Genomic DNA, 21,044 nt, shown 5'->3' on the forward strand with positions numbered 1-21,044 from the left:
CCAAGCAACATTGCAGGTTGCAAGGGCCATGCAACATATATTTTTCCACAGCCTCACAGAGTTGTGGGTGGAGATTTCTGTCAGGAATTTGGGCAGAGATGAAGGAATCAATTTGTTCTACAGTCCATATCTTATCATCTTGCTCCAGGAAGATGAGAAGGTGCATATGAGGCAGACCGCATTTTTGATATTTGATGGTGTACACCAAACCTACAACCTTTCCATAATAGCCTTTATGAACCTTCTTCAATGGAGCCTGCTGCTTTTGATAGAATATGCGAGCTACCAAGTCTAGACAGTCCACAGTGCCTTGACCTATATAAGAAGTTGTCAAGCTGAAGTCATAAACAGTGCATAAAATATAAATTAATTACCTAGCAAGAGATTCTCAGTGATTTCAGGCCAACTCCCATTAGCAGTCATTGTTAGAAAAAGATCAGGCTTCTTGCAGGCACAGCAAATAGCCAAGGAATCTCAAAGCAGCTGGTGCATGTACCAAGGGCTGTTAAGAACTGGTTTGCTCAAAGGAGAGAGTGACTGACTCAGAGAGGCTTGGCCTCAGCTTGTACACTGTGCCCTTCATTTCAGATGAGGTCCAATGATGGTCTGATGAAGTCCAGAGGACTTCTGGAGGCTGGCTACTCTAGTGGAGTGCTAGAGGACTTCCAAAGGAGCGTGGGAAACGTCCGGAGGAGTGTGGGAGAGTTCCAAAGGAATACAGGAAATGCTCAGAAGAGTTCCCACTGCAAAGGGATACTTCTACAGGAAACAGGATGAAAGGGTAGGAGGTCCAAAGGTATGGAGGGCAGTGTGGGAAACACAACAAGAAGAGAACTTCAAAGTAGACTTCTAATGTTGGGCTAAATGAGCTATGCCTAGCTGCTATTCAACCCTAAAGGGTTTCTGGACTAAGCTCAGTGCTCAGAGAGGATAAGAAACCATGCTAATAACTCTCAGTCTCAGACTGGTGCTGGTAGGTGGTGAAACTATGATGATTACATAAGCACCAAAAGTGCGAACATAACACTAAGTAATATCTGCCTATACAAGCCCACAGAATATGAAATCCCTACAGTAGGATGTCCAAAGGACAGGACATCCAGAGGTCCAGAAGGAATAGGGGTTACATCAGATGGAGTCCGATGTAGAAACAGACAGAGGTAGACTACCCTAAGGTAGAGTCAGAGAGACAGGGATTGGACCAAAGTCCAGAAAGAGGGTAAGTGCTGGAAAGGCAAAGTTCCAGCCTAGGGAATCAATCCCTATGCCTGATGGATAGGTCAGACTTAGGTGGACCAAAGTCCCAGAGAGGATTGGGCAAGTAGAGCAAAGTCTAAGATGATATTCAAACTGAGGAAACTACAGGAGTATGTACAGGGATTATATACTGGAGAATATCTAAGGGGATCAGTAAGCAAAGGAGAAGGGCTATGTACGAGCATGTGGAAACACATTAGTAAGCAAGACGGAACATAACTAAATGAACTCAGAGATGAAGACTCATACAAGGATCAATAAGCAAGATGGAACAAGAGGTAACCAAAGCCGGAAAGGTGGAGATGTCTAAATGGAGATAGGTGCAGGTTATCGGACAGAGGGCAGGAATAGGTCCAGAGATCTGGGGATCCAGAAGACAAGGTGGATACAGGACTGGGATATGAGGTGGATATAGTCCAGAATCCAAGATGAGGTGAAGTCTGGATGTCTTGCTGGATGGAGTGTGCATAGGGTGGATGGGATAGGGTGGTATAGATCAGGCCAGCAGTGAGGATCCGGAGGTCTGGAGCTCAGGGGTAAATCTGGAGCAGAGTTGATCCTGCTGAGGTGTGGAGAACACAGCAGAAGGGGATCTGGGAATGAGTTGGATATGAAGTGGGGTCCGGACGTAGGCTTGGAAGGTGTGGGAATATTATGGAATGTGGGTCCAGATTGTGGGATATGACAAGGGCTCCTAGTATGAGAGGAGGGAAGAATGATAGAGCAACCTGTCTGAGCCAGATCATTCACACCATCATCAAGGATATTATGTGTTAGGCCTCAGTAGCAGTCTGCCCTCAGCCACTTTTAGTTGTTCCTGATCCAGTCCAAATTGCTCTGCTCTATAGAGGCCCAAGCATTAACCAAATACTGCTAGAACAGTTGTCTACCATGAAAAATGTTGTTATGGTCAATGTGAACCAGTTGAGGGTGAAGGCAGTAGGCATAATAGAGCAACTGGGTGGCTTTTTTTGCTCATTAATGTCCACCCTGATTGTTAACCCTAATGTCAAGATGCCAGCCCTCTTCACCAGAAGGAAAGAGAAGGACATAATGCAGGGTTGAATATGTGTGGCTGAGTTGGCTGACATGCTGGAGTTGACCACCCTGAAGTTGCAAGACAATATCACATTTGTCAGACACCTCCTCAGATCCATCTCCAGGAATAATCACAGCAATTTCATTGGCAGTAGGGAGATTATATCTTTGACCATCTGTGCCTTGTTGGAAATGGATGCATACATGAACATCAGTGTGCTGCTCTGGAAGCTTCTCTCACATGACTTGATAGGCCTGCTTATATAGAGGAGCATAGGGATAGCTTCAATACAGCATATCATGGAGCTCTCTGAGGATGCGACAATCAAGACCTTCATTTCTAGGATGGGTGGCACAGATATTTGTGGCTTCCTCAGGGTCATAGATATAGAGTTGCACATATGAAGGCTGAAGGCCTTCTGGGGGTATAAGACTGCCTATGAGGTGATGGAGAGATCCATGGATATGAAAAGCATTTGGGCCAGATCCTTGAAGAGCATGATCCTTCATATTGATACCAACTGATGTAAATGCAAGAGCACTGTTATATTGCCTGATTTTGGAAATGAAAGATCAGTCTGTATATGCCTGCTGCAGCTCAGGTGGCCATGCTGGAAATGGTGGAAGGTTGACTTGGCCCTGCAAGCAGCACATACCAAAGCATGGATTCTGCTTGGAGGAGTTAGAAAGTCTTTTACATTCAAAGTGTATTGCATGACAGTTGGGACACTCCACATTAAAAGGACCAAGAGTATGATTTGTAATGGGTTTGGTATTTAGTCAACCTCCATTGTGAATAGGAACCACCACTTGATTGATATACAGCTGATGTTCTGCCTCATGCTGCAGGCAATGTTCATGTTCCTGAGTTCTTCTTCTTTCTTCATCATTACCATACTGCTCCTTGGGCTCTGCATGTGCTTGCTGTCTTATCTCCTGTTTCTCCTGCTGCCAATGAAGATCATGCAGACAGAGTCTATTATTATATGTCACATTTGTTTGCTGTCTCACACATGCATTATAATCAACATTGACAGGAGGAGGAGGAGGATGAGCATGCAGCACATACACAATTGCATTTTGTGGCAAGCCAGGATATTGCCCAACTGGTAGTGGCTGATGTGGAAAGTCAGGGGGAGGTTGCTAAGCAAAAGGTTGTGAAACAGGCCATGCTTGTGGCTCATTAGCTGGCATAAAATTTGGCTGTGATGCAGGAGGCAGAGGCCTGTCCTGATTATCATGGGCAGTATGGCAATGATTGTGCCTGGTAGGAGATGTCATCTGAAGTCAATTGAGTCTATCACATTCTGTCATATCCCGTATGCCAGACATAGATACCATCATATTCCCACATTTTCTGGACCTGTTTCCGGACCCCATATCCGACTCATTCCTGGATCCCCTATCCTGTCCACCCTATGCACATTCCGTCCAGCAAGACATCTGGACTTTACCTCCTCTCAGATTCCGTACTATATCCACCACCTCACATATCTCAGTCCTGTTTCTGCCCTGCCTTCCAGATCCCCAGATCTCTGGACCTCCAGATATTAACTGTACTATCTCCGGACCTATTCCCACCCTCCATCCAAGATCCTGCACCTATCCCCATTTAGGCATCTCCACCTTTCTGGTCCTTGGTTATCTCTGTTTCCATCTTGCTGATTGATCCTTGTACTAGTTTCATCTCCAAGTTCATTTACTTATGTTCTGTCTTACTTACCAATGTGTTTCTGCATGCTCGTACATAGCCTTACTCCTTTGCTTACTGATCCTCTCAGATAGCCTCTAGTATATAACCCCTGTACAACTACAGTAGAGTCCTCAGTCTGAATATCATCTTAGATCCTGTTCTACTTGCCAATCATCTTCCAGACTTCAGTCTGTCTGAGTCTCGTCCTTTTCCATAAGGCCTAGGGAATCCTTTCCCTAGGCTGGAATTCTGGACCTTTGAATTTGTCCCCTATGTCTCTATCCCAAGTCTAGGGATTGCTTCCCTAGGCTGGAGTCCTGCCTTTCTGGCACTTACCCTCTTTCCGGACTTAGGTCCACTTCCTGTCCCTCCGACTCTACCTTAGGGTAGTCTACCTCTGTTTGCTTCTACATCAGACACCCCTATTCCTTCCAGACCTCCGGACCTCTTGTCCTCTGTACCTCTGGACCTCCTGTCCCTCATACCTCCGGGTATCCTGTCCTTTGGACATTCTGCCCTCTGTACCTTCAGACGTTCCGTCCTCCATACCTCCGGACATTCTATCCTTCCATCCTGTTTTCCTGTAGAAGTATTACCTTGCAGTGGGAACTCTCCTGAGCATTTCCTGCATCCCTCCGGAACTCTCCCGCGCTCCTCCGGACATTTCCCACGCTCCTCCGGAAGTCCTCCCGCACTCTCCACCAGAGTAGCCAGCCTCCAGAAGTCCTCCAGACTTCATTGGACCATCATCGGACTTCCTCTGAAATGAAGGGCACATACTTGGGTAAGGGGCACAGCGTACGAGCTGAGGCCAAGCCCCTCTGAGTCAGTCTCTCTCTCCTTTGAGCATGGTTCTTAACACATTCTCATTGTGAGTGATGATTGCATTTGGGGATTATTTGATCTTCATTTCTAAAAATGATACATGCAGATATTGGCATCATGCACCCTGTACATAGCATATATAGTTGGTAACTAACAGAATTTGCATATTTGGATCCATTTTGTTTTTCAAAAAGTTGTTTAGCAAGTGCAAATTTTCTGAGTTGCCTGAACTCATTAATTAATAAGCCATTTCTATCATTGTTGATAAGAAATGAAACCCACAAAAAGTGTATTGCACTTTACCACACTTGGCTGCAGGGGAAGGCAATTTAACTCAAGAATTCTATTCAAAAGCAGCAGCCAATTGTGTAATGGTTTGTGCAATCAAAATGCAAATTGCATAACAAATTGTGTAACCAAAATCAATTATGCTTTTGCTATTCTCAATGCTACTCCATTATAGTAGGAAAAGCACTCTGTTTGTTTTTATTATGCCCACAGCGCAGTAAGCATGTGGATCACTGTCCACTATATCATGTTTGGTAGGATTTTCATCCTTGGTCAAATTTTGCCTTTCTAAATTTCTCAATTTGCAAGTTTTCCCCTCATCATTAGCAATTGTTAGCAATTCACACAAGAACACCACACAAGAAAACCACATGAGATTTCCAAAGTAAGGATTAAGTGAGCTAAGCATTCCCATGTGGCCTTTAACAAAATACGTGAAATAAGCAAAAGCCACACAAGTTGGTGAGATGCTTCCCACACCATCGCACCTTACTTTATAGATAAATTCACACATGATTCATTCTACCCAACCTGTCAGCTACTACAGTTTGACTAAATAAGACTACCACTCATTTTATGAAAGTGATATATAATAACAGCTTTAGTTTTCATTAGCTTATATCTCAGTCAAACAATCAATAAATGACTAAACAAGACACCCATTATGCTTCCCTTGACTAGTACTACAAATGTAATTTAGATAGTTAAGCATAATGACAACTTCATTATCACAGATTGTTTGAATTTCTTCACCTTGAATAGCAATCAAATAATAACCAATGTACAAGATAAGACCACCACTTGACTATTTGAAATATTAATAATTTGTCCCTCAATTTGAATGGGATCTGTCACAGACTCTTATTTGGCCATGTCTGAGGTGTAAGGACCATTAAGCACTCCTTAACCTCTATTGGAACTGTTCCATTGGAGGCATCTCAGGTATATACATGTATATTATGGGTTAAGGTGTCTAACCTACCTATGCCTCTAATGGAATGGTTCCATTGGAGGCATCTCAGGTATATATATGTATATTGTGAGTAAGGGTATCTTGATACTCTATGCCTCTAATGGAACTGTTCTAATGGAGGCATCTCAGGTATATACATGTATATTGCGAGTTAGGGTATCTAACCTACCTATGCCTCCAATGGAACAGTTCCATTGGAGGCATGTACTGCAAAAAACCCTTAAAATAACCCTATAATAACCCGAACCCATTTACAAAAATCCTGTATAATTGTATGCGATTGTATTGTATTGTGTCATCTTGTGTTGTTATTGTGTGGTGGTCTATTGCATTTGTTATCCTTGACTTGACTTGGTTGTCATAGGGTGTGGTGTGGCGTTTCTTATCCTTGTCCTTGTCTTTTGCTATCATAGTCTTGACTATTGTATTGCTCACCCTCATCCTTGTTTCAACTTTGCTTGACTTTGCTTGATTTGGGGCGTGGGGTGAGGTAAAAACCTCATTTGGACTTGGGTTGACTTTGCTTGATTTTCGCTATTTTCATGCTATTGTGTTGCTTAATCTGATGTGTAGGCTGAGGTGAAGACCTTGTTCAGACTTTGCTTGACTTTGCTTGATTTTTGCTTGATTTTTGATATTTTGTTGCTATTGTGTTGCTTGATCTGAAGCATAAGCGAAGGCAAAAACCTTGTCAGGGCTGGGCTTGACTTTGGTTGATTTTTGGTATTTTTTTGGTATTGCATTGCTTGATTTTGCTTGATCTGAAGTGTAGGGTGAGGCAAAAACCTCGTCAGGACTGGGCTTGACTTTGGTTGATTTTTGGCGTTGTGTTGGTTGATTTTGCTTGATCTTGAGGCGTAGGGTGAAGTGAAAACCTCGTCAGGACTGGGCTTGACTTTGGTTGATTTTTGGTATTTTTTTGGTGTTGTGTTGGTTGATTTTGCTTGATCTCGAGACGTAGGGTGAGGTGAAAATGTTGTTTGGACTGGGCTTGACTTTGGTTGATTTTTGGTATTTTTTTGGCATTGTGTTGGTTGATTTTGCTTTATCTGAGGTGTAGGTTTAGGCAAAAATGTTGTTCAGACATGGGTTGATTTTGTGTGATTTTTGCTATTATATTACTTGATTTTACTTGAGTTATAACTGTTGTATTGTTTGTCTTGCTGTGGTATGGTATTGTGGGGTATTGTAATTGTTATCCTTGTCTTGCTACCAAGAACTGAGGCACCGAGAGAATACATTTTTATCCGAGATGACGAGAGAGCTAACAGGCGGGCAGTGGTTTTTCAAGCTCTAATGGGTGGGTGGGTGGGGGCAATCTAACATATGATTGCCCTGCTTGTCCTTATCCTTATCCTTGACTATTGTATTCTTATCATATGGTATGATATGGTATTCTATCATATTGTTATTGTAATTTATCGTATCATAGTCTATCGTATTGTTATTGTAAGTTATCATATTGTAGTCTATTGTGTTTCTTATCCTTGTCTTGACTATCATATCGTATCCTATGGTATCGTGTTTCTTATCCTTGACTTCCTTATTGTAGTCTTGACTATTGCATTTCTTATCCTTGACTTGCTTATTGTGTTGTAGTCTTGACTATCATGATCCTTATCCTTGTCTTTTCCTTGTTTTCTTGATTTTTTGCTATCATAGTGTTGACTATTGTATTCCTTATCCTTTTCCTTATGGCCCAGGTCAAAACCTCATTCAGACTTTGCTTGACTTTGCTTGATTTTTGCATTTTTATCGGAGTAGTTCCCACAGTTGAATTGCTTTCATAATGCCCAGAATTGACCTCCCCTGTTCTGGGCATTTTTGACATGTTGAGAAATGCCCAGATCTGACCTCTCCTGTTCTGTGCACTTTTGACATGTTCAGAAATGCCCAGATTGGACCCCCCCTGTTGTGGGCATTTTCAAACATGTCAAAAATACCCAGATTGTGCTCTTTTGGCTAGCTATAACCTGGGTGTAACCAATACCAGTTTACAAATGTGCCCTTAGAATGCTGATATGACTTTTGGAACTTGAGATCACTGATATGGTCATGAGTGTCCCAAGGGAACCTGTTTGGTAAGCAGTGGCTTGTGCACCCCATTTGGCAATAACTCAAGATAAGCAGGTGGATTCACCAGGAATATTTGGCATTGTCAGACAACTGGAAGGACGCAACTACATTAGCATGACCACAGTCTATATGACACAATTCAGTAACAAGTCATCCACCACCACTCTCTTAACCAACGCCTTGTGCATCCATAGTCCAACAAACACACACACCTAACATGTTATACTAACCCTCATGGCTGAGTCGTCACCCCCAGTGCCATCAAAGTGCGAGCACAAGGCAGAGTCCTTTTCGTGCATGAGGTACAATTGAGTGGGTGCGGGCAGTAGTTACATACATTTGAAATGTAGCATCCTCAAAAACACAGAGGATCATCATTGATGAAAACACGCAGTGTGCACATGCAGAAACTCTTGAATAAAACGCACAAATAATACATATAACATCAAAATGTAGTGCTTCTATGTCTATCATGGGAATGTCACATGATGGTTCACATTGCATTTATGTGCCACTAATTTGCTGTTCATTTCATTCTTGTCTCACTCTGTCGCTGTCGTCCCAACTTAACAGTTCACATCGTCATAGCTCCTTCTTGGGGCTTTGAGCTATTGCTCTGGCATAGTGTTCTTTGTGTTTTGTGCCTTCATAGGCATATATCCATCATTGACAGTCACACATTGGATTTGTTCTTGTCTTATCGTTCTGTTGCCATCGTCTTGTTGGCCCAGCCTTTGAGCTGTTGCTCTGACATCATATTCACGTGTTTCACACCTTCATAGGTGTACATCTGTCATTGACAGTAACATGTTGGATTAATTCTTGTCGTCATTATCATCCCAACCTGTCTGCAGTGTTGCAGTTCCTTGTTAGGACTTTGAGCTGTTGCTCTGACATCGTTTCCGGATGGATTCATGCACGCCTTGCCTTAATAGGCGCACATATGTTATTGACAGTCACAATGGATCATGTCTTGTTGAATCAATATTCCATTTGTTTCAAATGATGCACAACTTTCTACCATTCCTTGTCATTGCTGAATCTCTTTGTTTGACTACACCCTTCTCTCAGATGAAATTAGTTATAGACCACTAGCTTGCAGTTATCTTAAACTGATGTAGATGATCTGTCAGCCAAGCCAATGGGGCTTGTACATCAGGCCATTCAATACACAAGTTGTTGCCAGTGTGGTCACAGGTGTTAGGGCTGGCCACCATAGGCTGTATTACAGGCATGTACGGTGGCATAATACAGGAACTGTACCCATACCATCAGGGCTTCAGTATGGTGGATGATAGGTTATGGTTTGATTTGCTGATTTGCTGCGACTTATTTGGAAGTCCAATTGATGTTTATTCTAGTATTACAAATATACCTAGATATACCTGTAAGTTTGTGTCACACTGACTTAGTGCATTCCTTGCTTTGCAGAGTCCAGACCACTGCAGATGACTGGTTGACCTGCAAGCACCTCATGGAACTCCCACACCCTCTCACTGACCTCTCACCTCTTGCAAGTGCAGCATGCAGAAACAGGTGCCTGTGAGACCCCCACACCCTTGCGAGGCTGTAACTGTTGAGTCTCTGCCGACATGATTAGCTTGGACGCAGGTGATGATCATGAAAATGCTGTGATTGCTGTGGTAACTGCTGTGGAGCGAGGTGTATTTACACTAACTTATTAAGTGCTTGCTTTGTAGTTGCTATCTGCATATATGATGCATTTATCAAAATTGAAAGCATTGGACAACTTCACATGATGAGCTCACTCAGTATTTGGTGTCTTGAACTGCAGCACTGAAGGTTAATTTGTGGTGAGATTTGTCTTATTCTTTTGGATCGAAATTTCAGATTTTGTATTCTGGATTCTAATGTGGACAGGCTGGGCTGAAGAAGTATGTTTGCTGCATTGAGGATGCATATGATACTGGTGCCAGTCATTCATCTCACTCATGGTTGGTACCATGATCATTGATGAACCTGGGGGTGCTGTGGTACCTCATTTTTGATGGGTTTTGTCTATTTAACTTCCAGCACCGTCATCCATGTCCATTTTACTTGTTCCTGATGTGATAAGCCGCTTTGAATTGTTTGGTAAGTACTTTCATTTTTACTCCAGTTTTGTTCCAGTTGGTTGTCTGCACTAATCACCTTGCAGTCCTTATCTGCTGGATTTGGTCACAATGGCATGGACAACCTCAAAGTAAATGTGCGGCACTCATCCTCTGCTACTAATAGCACTATCCCTCCAACTCCCACCATCATTGTCTCTGAACCAGTGGTACACTCCCTGACACTGGAAATCATGGAGGAACACTTCCACAAGGAACTCAAACTGGACAGGAAGGATGTTGAGTGCGAGTTTTCTCATCACGAACATGCAGGTATACTACTTGAAACAGCATAACATACAACAGACATCATTCGTTTCTGAGAGGTGTGTGATAAATTTCTGTCTGAAATCCATAAGATTAACAGGTATCATGTTAGCACAAAGAACATACATTTCTGCTTCTATTCCATGTCACTATGGATGTCTTGCCTGCTCAAGCTTCATCCATGCCTTCCGAGCACATATTTTCATCCAGCAAAGAGACCTGGCACAGCAACTTATCAGCAAGACCACCTCAATTTTACAGAGGATCTGGTGGCTGACTAGTGGGACCACACAGTATCTGGACCTGTGACTCCCAGAGCAGTTGACAGGTTAATGGCTGCTAGGAATCTTTGTGAGCTTGATGAGTTGCTCCATCCTTCCTGCTATGTCCTAGCTAACAATGTTCCCTGCCACCCTTGTAAGTCCCTTTCTTTCCTTTCCTCTTAATATTGATAATACTACTCAGAGACTCTTACCTGCATCTTAAATACTGTCTCCACCCACCAATATTGCGCTGCTTACCACACCCTACTGTGACCACCTACACCCTGCAGCTGCTACCTCTTGCATTCTGCCACCCATTCACCTTACTGTGCCATCTTGCACCCTCTTGCATCATTTTAGTGAGTTTTCTTTCTCTTACCAAAGTCAGTTTTTTCCCACCTTCTTCTGCCTACATTTACCCACTTGTGTTTCCTCCATCTCACATCATCCATGATACATTTTTTCTTCTGTCTCTTCCTTTTTATATACCATACTTTGTGCACCCACTGCTACCTTGTGCATGTAAGTGTGCTTGTTTCTCCTCGACTTCTAACTCTTAGTAGCCTTCTACATCCTCCCGCATCATCTGAAACAGTACTTTGCCCTCTCACATAATCTTGCGCCATTATTGCATTCTCTTGTGCCTTCTCACATTGCCGTCAATTTCACTTTTTCTCTTGTTTGTCCTCCACTCTGCCGCTTCACCTATTATGCATCATCACCTCATTACCTTTTTTATGTTCAGTACTTGCCCCTCGTATATCTGTATCTCAACTTACATTCACACATTATTTTCTGTGCTTGTTGGCTATAGCCTATAGTTGAATGTACTCTAGTAGCTGCTGTAGTGCAATCCGATGTGCCCATTATTGTGATCAAATGAGGATGCATATAATTTCATTACCTGTACAAGGGACTACCCGGATGCACAAAATGTCACAAGAGTTGCAGCAGCATGTATTGAACGTCACCCAAACAAAAATCTACCGAGATATGTCAAAAACTAGTCGCATGCATGGACTTGTATTGTAGCTCACAAGTCTGTCAGTTGTTTGTAGGCAATGTAGCAATTGTATACCTTGTACTGGCTATTATTGCCTGTTACGTGGTATGCATAGTTTTGTTTCTTTTGTTGATGAAGGTAATGCATTGAGAGTGTGACACAAATTTACAGGTATGCCTAAGTATGCTTGTAATACCAGCATAAATACCGCACGGACTTCCAAATAAGTCACAGCAAATTGGCAAATTGAACAGTAACCTATTGTCCACCATACTTCAGAGCTTTCATTGATGGTTACAGTATATGGTCATGTGAGTACTGTATGGGAAGATTGTGGATGTATAGACCCTGCTCTCAATCGGAACCAAACTAATCTAGTTCCACAGATACATCCATATGCAAAGATGGCACTGGGTGTGTTGTCTTGTGCAGCCAAAGTATGTTTTCATTTTATGTTGTCTTATTCTCCCACCACTCAGCAATCATTTATACAAATTATTCTGACTCAAGTGGATCGCCATGCAGAGGTTCTCAAACTTCTCATGTGGAGTGCATTTTTTTAGGTGGCCATGATACTACTTCCTTTCGGTGTGTGCCATTACAGTTATTGATTAATTGATACTTGTATTCACTACAGGTATTTTTTTTTCATCTCCCGTATGACCATATTGGCTGGCCATATGGTTGTACAGTGACCCATACCATACCATTGAGGGTATCAAGGACACCATATGACATACGGTACAATACGGGTGGTAACTGTATGGCTACTGTACATTGTACATCTGTAACTGTATATGGTTACAGTGACCAGCCCTAACAGGAGTGTCCTTTCTGATGTTCCCACCCCTCATGTACCTAACCTGCTCATGAGATTTTATTGTCTTTCACATTGGAGGATTTCATCCTCATATTCCATCAAAAAGTGTTCAGACGAGCTGGAACAATCTCACCAAACCACAACACTGTCAGTGATCAGGGGGAATGTTATATCTCTGTCTAGAAGTCAACTGACCACCCAATGCTGTCCTTATTACTGTAAACAGGACACAAATCCATTGTGAATTCAACTATGTCTGTACATCTAGTATATTCGCAATCAGGAAACATATACACACACACTAGTGCATTGATTGCGTGAATTTTCACATACTGTCCCTGGCCTGGTGTTGCAAATTGTGATGTAGCATACTCATACTTCACTCATTTCCTTTGCACAATGATTCTAGGGGATGATTGATTCATAGCTTACTGTCTATATTTTTTATTCCATGAAAAATGGATGAGAAGTGCTTGTGGCAGTGAAACACTACTCAGAATGTGTATTTTCCACACCAATCCATCAGAGGGAAGCCAGCACATGCGTTAAAAAAATCAGGAATTTTACTAGTGATTTTCCATCACCTTCTAATACCACTCTAATTTTTTCTGACATGATAAGTGAGTGGTGTTGAGAGATACAAATGTTGTACTACTGAGATACAGGATGTGACAGGAGGAGTGAGATTATGTTCAGAGTCACAAATTTGAATAATGCTCATCAATTGCCCTAGGTTCATTCAACACTTGACAGCATTGGAGAGTAAAAATGGCAGTGTGACATACTCTGGCAATGTAGCCTCAACATATTTTTGCATAGCCTTACAGTATGTACAGAATCCTACCTGCTCATGTTGTTGCCTTATTTTAATGTTATGTAGTTGTTGTGTTATAAAAAACTGGTCAAAAAGTTTTGCAACACCGGGCCAGATATAGTAGGTAAATTCCATAGCATGCAAGATTCAAACCTCCAGTCTTTCTGTGTGCCATAGGATGACTTCAGTCTCTTTATGGACCCTTTGTCCTAGCCATGGTATAAGTCAGACATGCCTCATCTTCAGATTCCCTATCATCATCTTCGTAATCAGTGTATCCATTCGTGATACTAGTAAGTGACACACAGTGATGCCCTTCTGTGTAAATTGCTTAGGACGAGCCATTGCCAATACTCACGATGAAAGACTCACTATTCTGAGGTATCAGTAGCCTAACCTTTTCCTCCGCTAATTCCCAAACTAACATGTTGCCATGCCCCAACTCATCCCACATTACCATCAGGCTTGGCAGTGGCACGATTCATTGATCGAGTATTTTATGCTTTTGCAGGAACTGCTCTATCACGTGGTGTGAATGTTCCACGTGAAACACCAGCACTCGAAGGCATGCATTGCCAATAAGACACATGACCATCACTGGATTACAACTGGTGGGTGTGAGCACCAGACAGAGGTGCATTAATGCGTCAAGAGCCTCTAAGCCTGCATGTGGCTTCTTGAGCACCACTCGATCAACGATTTTGAGATGGGTAATGCTTTTGAAAACATAGAACATGTTAATTGAGTTTGTGAAGTCGATGGCCATGGCAAGAGTCAATGATTTGAGTTGGAGAGCATCCAGTGCATGCCACAGCGATTATGCATTGTTTATGAATGCATCTGTATGAACAAGTAGGACCAGGCATGTGAGACCATTGCAGAGCAAGAGAATTTCAATCAAAGTTGATTCATTTAGTGCACCACAGAGATACAGGGATGTGATGGATTTTTGGGCAAAGTCAATGTGCATGGGACACAGGTGAAGACATTCCAGAAATTCCTTAGTTTCATCTTCACCATTGAGAACAATCTTTTTATACAGCAATTTTTCCATCCTTCCACAGTACTACATCAGTACAATGCAATTTTTAACATACCAAATCCCATGTTTACCATGTATGCATCCCGTGGGACACCCTCAAGGTGGTTGCAGCAGTGTCTTAATAACTGAGGGTCTTATATAAATGCATGTAAAATGTAATGACACCACAATTACACTAGGATAAGACTTCTTGCCAGTCCTTGATTAACACAGTCTATGACTTTTCTTCTTTTGTGGTAGATAACATGTGAGTTCTTGGGAGGCTCGCTAAACCAATCTATGTGATTAACTTAGCTGGAGCTTTTGTGTTATATCCCAACTTATAAACTTGTCTAGGATAAACCATCTAGACACTGGAATGTGGTTCCTTGTTAAGAAAATTCTCTGTAGAGACTACAGTCTCAAATACGAATATGTTGACCAAAGACTGGTTGGTCAAATAGGCACAGAGTGGTGAGAAACTGGTCTCACAAATGATCAGATTGACCAAAGCTTGTGTTGGTCAATATCAGAAAACTAGGTGAGAAGTGGGTCTCACAAATGAACAGATTGACCAAAGCTCATGTTGGTCAATATCAGAAACTAGGTGAGAAGCTGGTCTCAAATAAACTAAGTTTATATCATAAGAAACTTATGTAATCTCAAGGGAATGTCTTTTCCCTGCACTTGGTACTTCAAAGGGGCTTTCTTTGTAAGCAACAATCTTCACAGTGAGTAGCTCAAACTGAGATTCAAATGATTGCAAGTGGGAGATCCTATTTTTTGGGGGGGGAGAATGGGCCCTCCTTATATACATTTTGTGTGGGAATATTATGTAAGTAAAAAAGCGGAGCAATGACATCAGAAGTGGAGCAGAACATTCTAGCAAGTGGAGCAGAACATTCCAGAACAAATGACATCATCATGACATCATAACTTTCAACAGAATACTTGCAGGAGTATCTGTGGAGCCATATGACATCATACCCTGTAGGTACAATTTTGTGAAGTATCTGATGGGTCAGAGCATCCCAATAGAAAAATAAATCAAGGAAATACTAGAGAAAACAACTCAGAAATAATAATACAATAACAAGACACAAAACACAGGCTTTTTAGATAGGTTTTTGTTAGGCTTTGAACTTTTCTCTATGGTTTTCTCTAGCCACATTGAATAAGCCAAAGGCAAGGTAATACCTTAACCTTCTTGCTTCACAATATCAACTAGGTCATTATGTGATTCCAATCTCACAAATGACTTTTCTTCAAGATATAATAAATTCATGAATCACAGAGGGGAAACTGAACTATTTGACCAAGGTTTGAAACCAAGGTATGGGTTGACTAGCTTGATGCCTAAGCTAACAGACTTTGTCTTTTAGGGGGCTACCTAGTAGTCATGTCCATGCATGATTCCCAAATCATGCAGGACAGCAGCACATCTGGAGTGAGTAGCTAGAGACAATATCTTCTGCTGAATTTCAAGTGGAAGGGGAGGGATCATGACTGGTGATGGATCTGGATGAACTGTGCCACTCTCTGATCGGTAATCAAACGAACATAAAGGTTCAGCATTGCCCAAGCATTGCTGACCTTCACCTTGCTTGCATATAATCTTCCTAAGCAGATTTGTAAGAAAAAATGACCACGTGACAAAATCAATCTTGCCCTTATAGCTATCTTCATGTCAATAGGCCAGAATCTAGAAAATTCACTTAGCTGCTTTTGTTTATTATTGGAGCGACACTGAACAAAGGCAGTAATTTCATGCTAGCTACTTTTGTAAGTTGGGTAAGTCATCATCATTACTTAAGGAGTACTACTACAACAACTGCCGGCTGTCATCATCATGCACGGAAACTGTCAACATATACATTTTCAACAGAGATGAAGAGATGATCTCGCTAAAGTGCCAGAGAAAATAAGTGGAGCCTCATCTGATGACAAGAATGACTTACCTTTGACAACATTGTAGTGTCTTTCAGGGCGAGGGCTTTGTTACTTGACCATGAAGGTCAGCTATGTGCTAGTAGCATAGTACCACCATCACATTGTGCAGCTGGTTGCAGATCAGTGCATGCGCACCGTGATTCCAAGGTCTTGTCATAGCATTTGTACTGCCCCACAAAAGCCCCACAAGGTTAATAACTTGCCATAGAAAATAACTAGCACGAGCACCTCTGTTTGGTGTCATTCCAATAATAAACAAAAGCAGCTGAGTGGAATAAAGAACAGATGCAAGAACTGCCTCACCTATGATGAAATCAAGAAGAAATAATGGATAAAGAGTGGAGTAACAGTCATGAATGGGTTACCAGAGTGCCTCCATATGAGGCCAGTGCCCTGTGTCCACAGAGCCTGCACTCAGCCAGAGTGGTAGAAGTTCAACAGTAATATTATTTGCACAATTGATAATGCAAATGATGTACGACTGATCCCAAGTAGTAGAGTAGCTCATAACTAAATTATCCCATCACTCCTTGCGACTGTGCTGTACAGAGGGTGTTGATGTGATGCAGTACTTCTCTACTTAATGCTGGACAAGATCAAGTAAAAAATTACTTAGTAGATGAAAAAAACACAGCAAGATAAGCATACTGGATAACTATCATTTGCATAGATGAAGGAAGGGCAGGGCCAGTAGGTGAAAGTGAGGGCTGGAGTCAAATTCTATCTCCAACAGGCCACAAAGTGAGAACATTGGAAAGTCCCATGGAAGGTCGAAATCATCATTCCTAACCAAAGTGCATTTCCACTTGGATGGAAGGGAAGGAGGGGATGAAGCATTGGTTGGAGGTTTCTTACATGAGCGCTGGGGAGCACCTGGCCTTTTATCAGGTCCTTGCTGTTTGGGTGCTGCATCATATTGGCATTCATTCGAGCGGCTCCAATCAGTTTCTACCTGTAAACCATTGACCAGCCATGCACGCAGTCCTTTTGCCTATGCTCAAATCAGTACTGTACAGCGCAAATATCAGTGACATCCTCATGCGCTTCACACACCCTGTTCTTGACATCATCACATGGCTTCCCTACCAAGTCATCCATTATACCTTCCTCCTTGTTCTAACCAGATTCCTTTAGCTTTTCCGCCCACCAGCTCTACATATAAACAGTACATTAATCAATGCTTATCACACCGCCTAAGTAGAAACTCACCCTTTGTTCAATGTCCCCATCATTGTCATTCTCACGAAATATGATATACTTATTGAGTGCATGGATTGTACCCTGGATGAATCCTCTATCAAAGGATTGAGTAATGATGCCATCAAGGAGCTCATTGAGGGCAAAGCAGAAGCTGAGCTGCAGGAGGTCCACATTGGACCCCCAGACATTCCCTTTCGGTTTTTTATTCTAGTACTCAACATTTTCCTCTCTGTAGACTCTGACTAACCCATGAGTCATACTTTGGTAAAGTATCTGAAACGCCTAATTGATGGTTGTTTAAGAAATCACTGGACACTGATTTAAATACCTCCCATATATTGCTCAGCATTAACTCACACTGCCTGTAGGACTGGTCTCTATGCTGAATTGCACAGTATCATTGCAAATGTTCATCCTTCACCACTCTCATAGACTGTCTGATGTTCTCATATCAGCCACATAGAACTTCTGGGACCCTGTCTTCCAAGACACATTCCATTACTCTTGTGTTGAATCTACACAAACCCCGAGCTGGTGGCTCAGTGAACCTGTTAGTACCCACCAAATTTTATTTTTATATACCCACTTAATGTCTTATCTTTCATTGTCTTGTAACTTTACATGTCCATCTCATTCTTTGACTGTCACATGAATTGTCCTTCCTGTCCTCTTGCTTTCCTACCCTTTATTCTACCCTTTGCACATCTTAGATATGGGAAACCGCCGAGTGTGCAGGCATCATCACTGCAAACCTCATGTGGTTGGTTGTTCCCTCTGCCTCATATTTAGATGTGTGTTCACCTGATTACCAGCATGGTTATTGTGATCAATGTATGCAGCATGCCCCCCCTTATGGCTCTCAGTCCCCTCTGCCCTCTCATGGTTCTCAGCCTCAGTATCACAATGGCGGGTATCATGATGCTCCATACTGTGACTCTCACAATGGATTTGAGGGATACATTGAGAGCTATTGGCACCCTCTAAGTGGTCTATATTGTGGTTCAGGAGGGAGATATGAGCATGGGTATGGGCATAAGTATCCCAATGAGTATCCTGAGGACCAGGAGGATGGAGGATGAGCTCCTTAGACTCATTTGTGATCATCCATTCAGCCACATTCCTGCTAAGGATGTAGTTTTAAGTGCAGGCAAACTAGGAAGAAGAAGAGATATTACTTCAAGACATTCGGAGGAGCATACTCAGCTGATGTCACAACAGATATGCTTGTACTCATCCCGATGTACCCAATGGCACTGCTTCTAATAGTAGTTAATTTCATTGGAGTGCTGATTCAGTGCTAGTTTCCAACTAATTGAGCTTACTTTGCCTCACAGAAGCACAGGCTGCAGACCAAGACTGCATGTAGAAGCTGAGATGGGACAGAGATACACTAGTGTGATGGCGGACAGGCATTCACATTAGAGCTGTTCACTGTAGGCTGTATGATGGGACTTTACGGGGCCATAATGAGGTCACCATACCCACACCATTCACTGTTTAGACCTTGAGCTGATGGTTACAGGGTGTGGGTGTCAAGGTATCATATGCTGCCATATCTGTATGGCCATATATGGCCATAATATGGTGTAAGTACATGTTTGTTTATCATGTATAAACAATGAGACTCAGCTTGATTCATGCAGTATCCATATGTCTTATTTTGCAACAACTCATTCTGGACCTGATCCAACAAACACTTGTGATAAATCCAGTGATTATTACTTCAAGATTGACAAGTCACCTTTCTATGTCTGGGCTTTGAGTATGTTGCCTGTTACTGCCTGTCAGTTTTGCTAGTTAATCATCTATTCTATTCTAAAGTTATTGACCCCCGCATCTCATACTATGGGCTATACAGTGACTGCAGTGATGATGTCACTGCAACTGCATATCAAGATGCAGAAGAGCAATCTGCATGCTCTTTTTAAAAAGCAGTATGTTACTATGGCAGTGGTGCAATCAGTCCCTTTGTCATCTCCCACTGAGGCAGACCAATCAGTGAATGGGTGCCAGTATCCAATGAAGGTCAACTTCACAGCAAGGTATGAGAAGTGGTCAAATATTTCAATAAATGAATTTGAGGAGTACTCAAACTGGCACTTCCTTCTGCCTCCATTTTCACCTCACCACATTTGCCTTTCTCACATCTCACCATTTGTTAGTGGGAACAGTGATGAACAAGACAAGTGGATTCTGGTTCTGAGATCACCTTTCTTACATCTCACCTTCTGTTAGTGGGCACAGTGATGACATGTCTGTGACCTGGAGTGACCTCCTCTTCTCACCTTTTATTTCTCACTCTATTTCTTGGAAAGCTGTCAACAAGCCTGGTGAATGTGTGCAGAGAATTGCAGTTTTCCCATTGGCTGATCTGAGAGTTCCTAAAATATTTTTAGAGTAAGTTATCAACTACCTTATCGATACCAGTTTATATACTGTAGGATATGGGACTAATAAGAATGAATATACAAAGAATCAGCCTGAGAAAGAAGTAGAATCAGCAAGCAAAAATGTTCTGCCCAGTGCAAAAAAGCCCCTGGAAGTGAACATTGGCCACTGTTAACAACAGTGTGATCCCCATGAAGGGGTTGAACCAACAACCAAAGCCCTCAGAACCACAAAGTCAAAAAGCATGGGATGCTCATAAAAGGGTGACAAGGCCCATAAATCTGGCAGCAGCAACAATTTGATCTGTCAAAGTCATGTTCAAGTTGACCGCTTTTGCTTATGTAAGCAGTGCCACTGAATTGATTTTTTCAGCCTTCATATGACTTGCCTGACTTCAAATAAAACTTGTTTCTGGGGTTATTGAGTCATATGATTATGATGGCAACACTAGTTTGGTATGAAAAAAATCATATCCCAGAGTCATGCATCATGCCACCCCCTCCCCCTACCTACTGTGCCCAGAGGCATGATTTCATGTCAATACTATGCTGTTGAATCTGCACAAATATTATTTGTGTCCCCCCAAAACAAAAATGTGTGACCCCTGGGAAAAATGTGTGCCCCCTGAAAAAATTTGTGTCACCCCAAGAAAAATGTGTCGCCCCAAAATTATATTATGTCTCCCCCCAAAACAAAGTATGATTCTGACAATTTTTGTATGTTTTTTTTATCATGGTAAGGCTCATTTCCACTTGGACTTACAAGAAATAAATCAATTAAAAAGATTGTAGTAAGAGACAGTTACTATGTACAATTAACAGAATATAAACCACAATAGAAAAGTGCATTTAAAAGGAGGGATAAATCTGTAGTGTCAGTTTGTGATAGGAAGTTGGGTATGACTTGGATGATATAGGTGCAAAATAATTACAAATTAAATGATAGGACCTAGAAATCAAAGAGATGATTTCCTTCCCATAGGTTATCAAGACTGGGATCAATAAAAAAAGACCCAGAGGCCTGTAAGGTTGGTGTTGTAAAAATTTCACCAGTCTGT

General features: G+C 42.0%; 3 protein-coding genes across 3 annotated transcripts; all 3 read left to right on the plus strand.

Moving 5' to 3' along the window:
• Window positions 1-17,371: 17,371 nt before the first annotated feature.
• On the plus strand, window positions 17,372-17,533 carry BJ212DRAFT_1269940 (uncharacterized protein; the record flags this gene model as incomplete). Its single annotated transcript, XM_041330839.1, has 1 exon — window positions 17,372-17,533. The coding sequence occupies one exon, from the start codon at window positions 17,372-17,374 to the stop codon at window positions 17,531-17,533; it is 162 nt and encodes a 53-aa protein (XP_041193821.1).
• A 1,716-nt stretch (window positions 17,534-19,249) lies between these two features.
• Window positions 19,250-19,527, plus strand: BJ212DRAFT_1480147 (uncharacterized protein; the record flags this gene model as incomplete). The annotated part of the gene is made up of 2 exons (XM_041340021.1): window positions 19,250-19,361; window positions 19,421-19,527. 2 exons carry the CDS (start codon window positions 19,250-19,252, stop codon window positions 19,525-19,527), a joined length of 219 nt encoding a protein of 72 aa, XP_041193822.1.
• A 1,004-nt stretch (window positions 19,528-20,531) lies between these two features.
• On the plus strand, window positions 20,532-20,829 carry BJ212DRAFT_1349786 (uncharacterized protein; the record flags this gene model as incomplete). Its single annotated transcript, XM_041335481.1, has 2 exons — window positions 20,532-20,722; window positions 20,772-20,829. A coding segment is annotated over one exon (189 nt), but the record flags the coding sequence as incomplete, so codon positions are not given.
• Between the last annotated feature and the right edge of the window lie 215 nt (window positions 20,830-21,044).

The sequence above is a fragment of the Suillus subaureus genome (assembly GCF_016647635.1).
Source record: "Suillus subaureus strain MN1 chromosome Unknown BJ212scaffold_13, whole genome shotgun sequence".
In the NCBI taxonomy this organism is placed as follows: Eukaryota; Fungi; Basidiomycota; class Agaricomycetes; order Boletales; family Suillaceae; genus Suillus; species Suillus subaureus.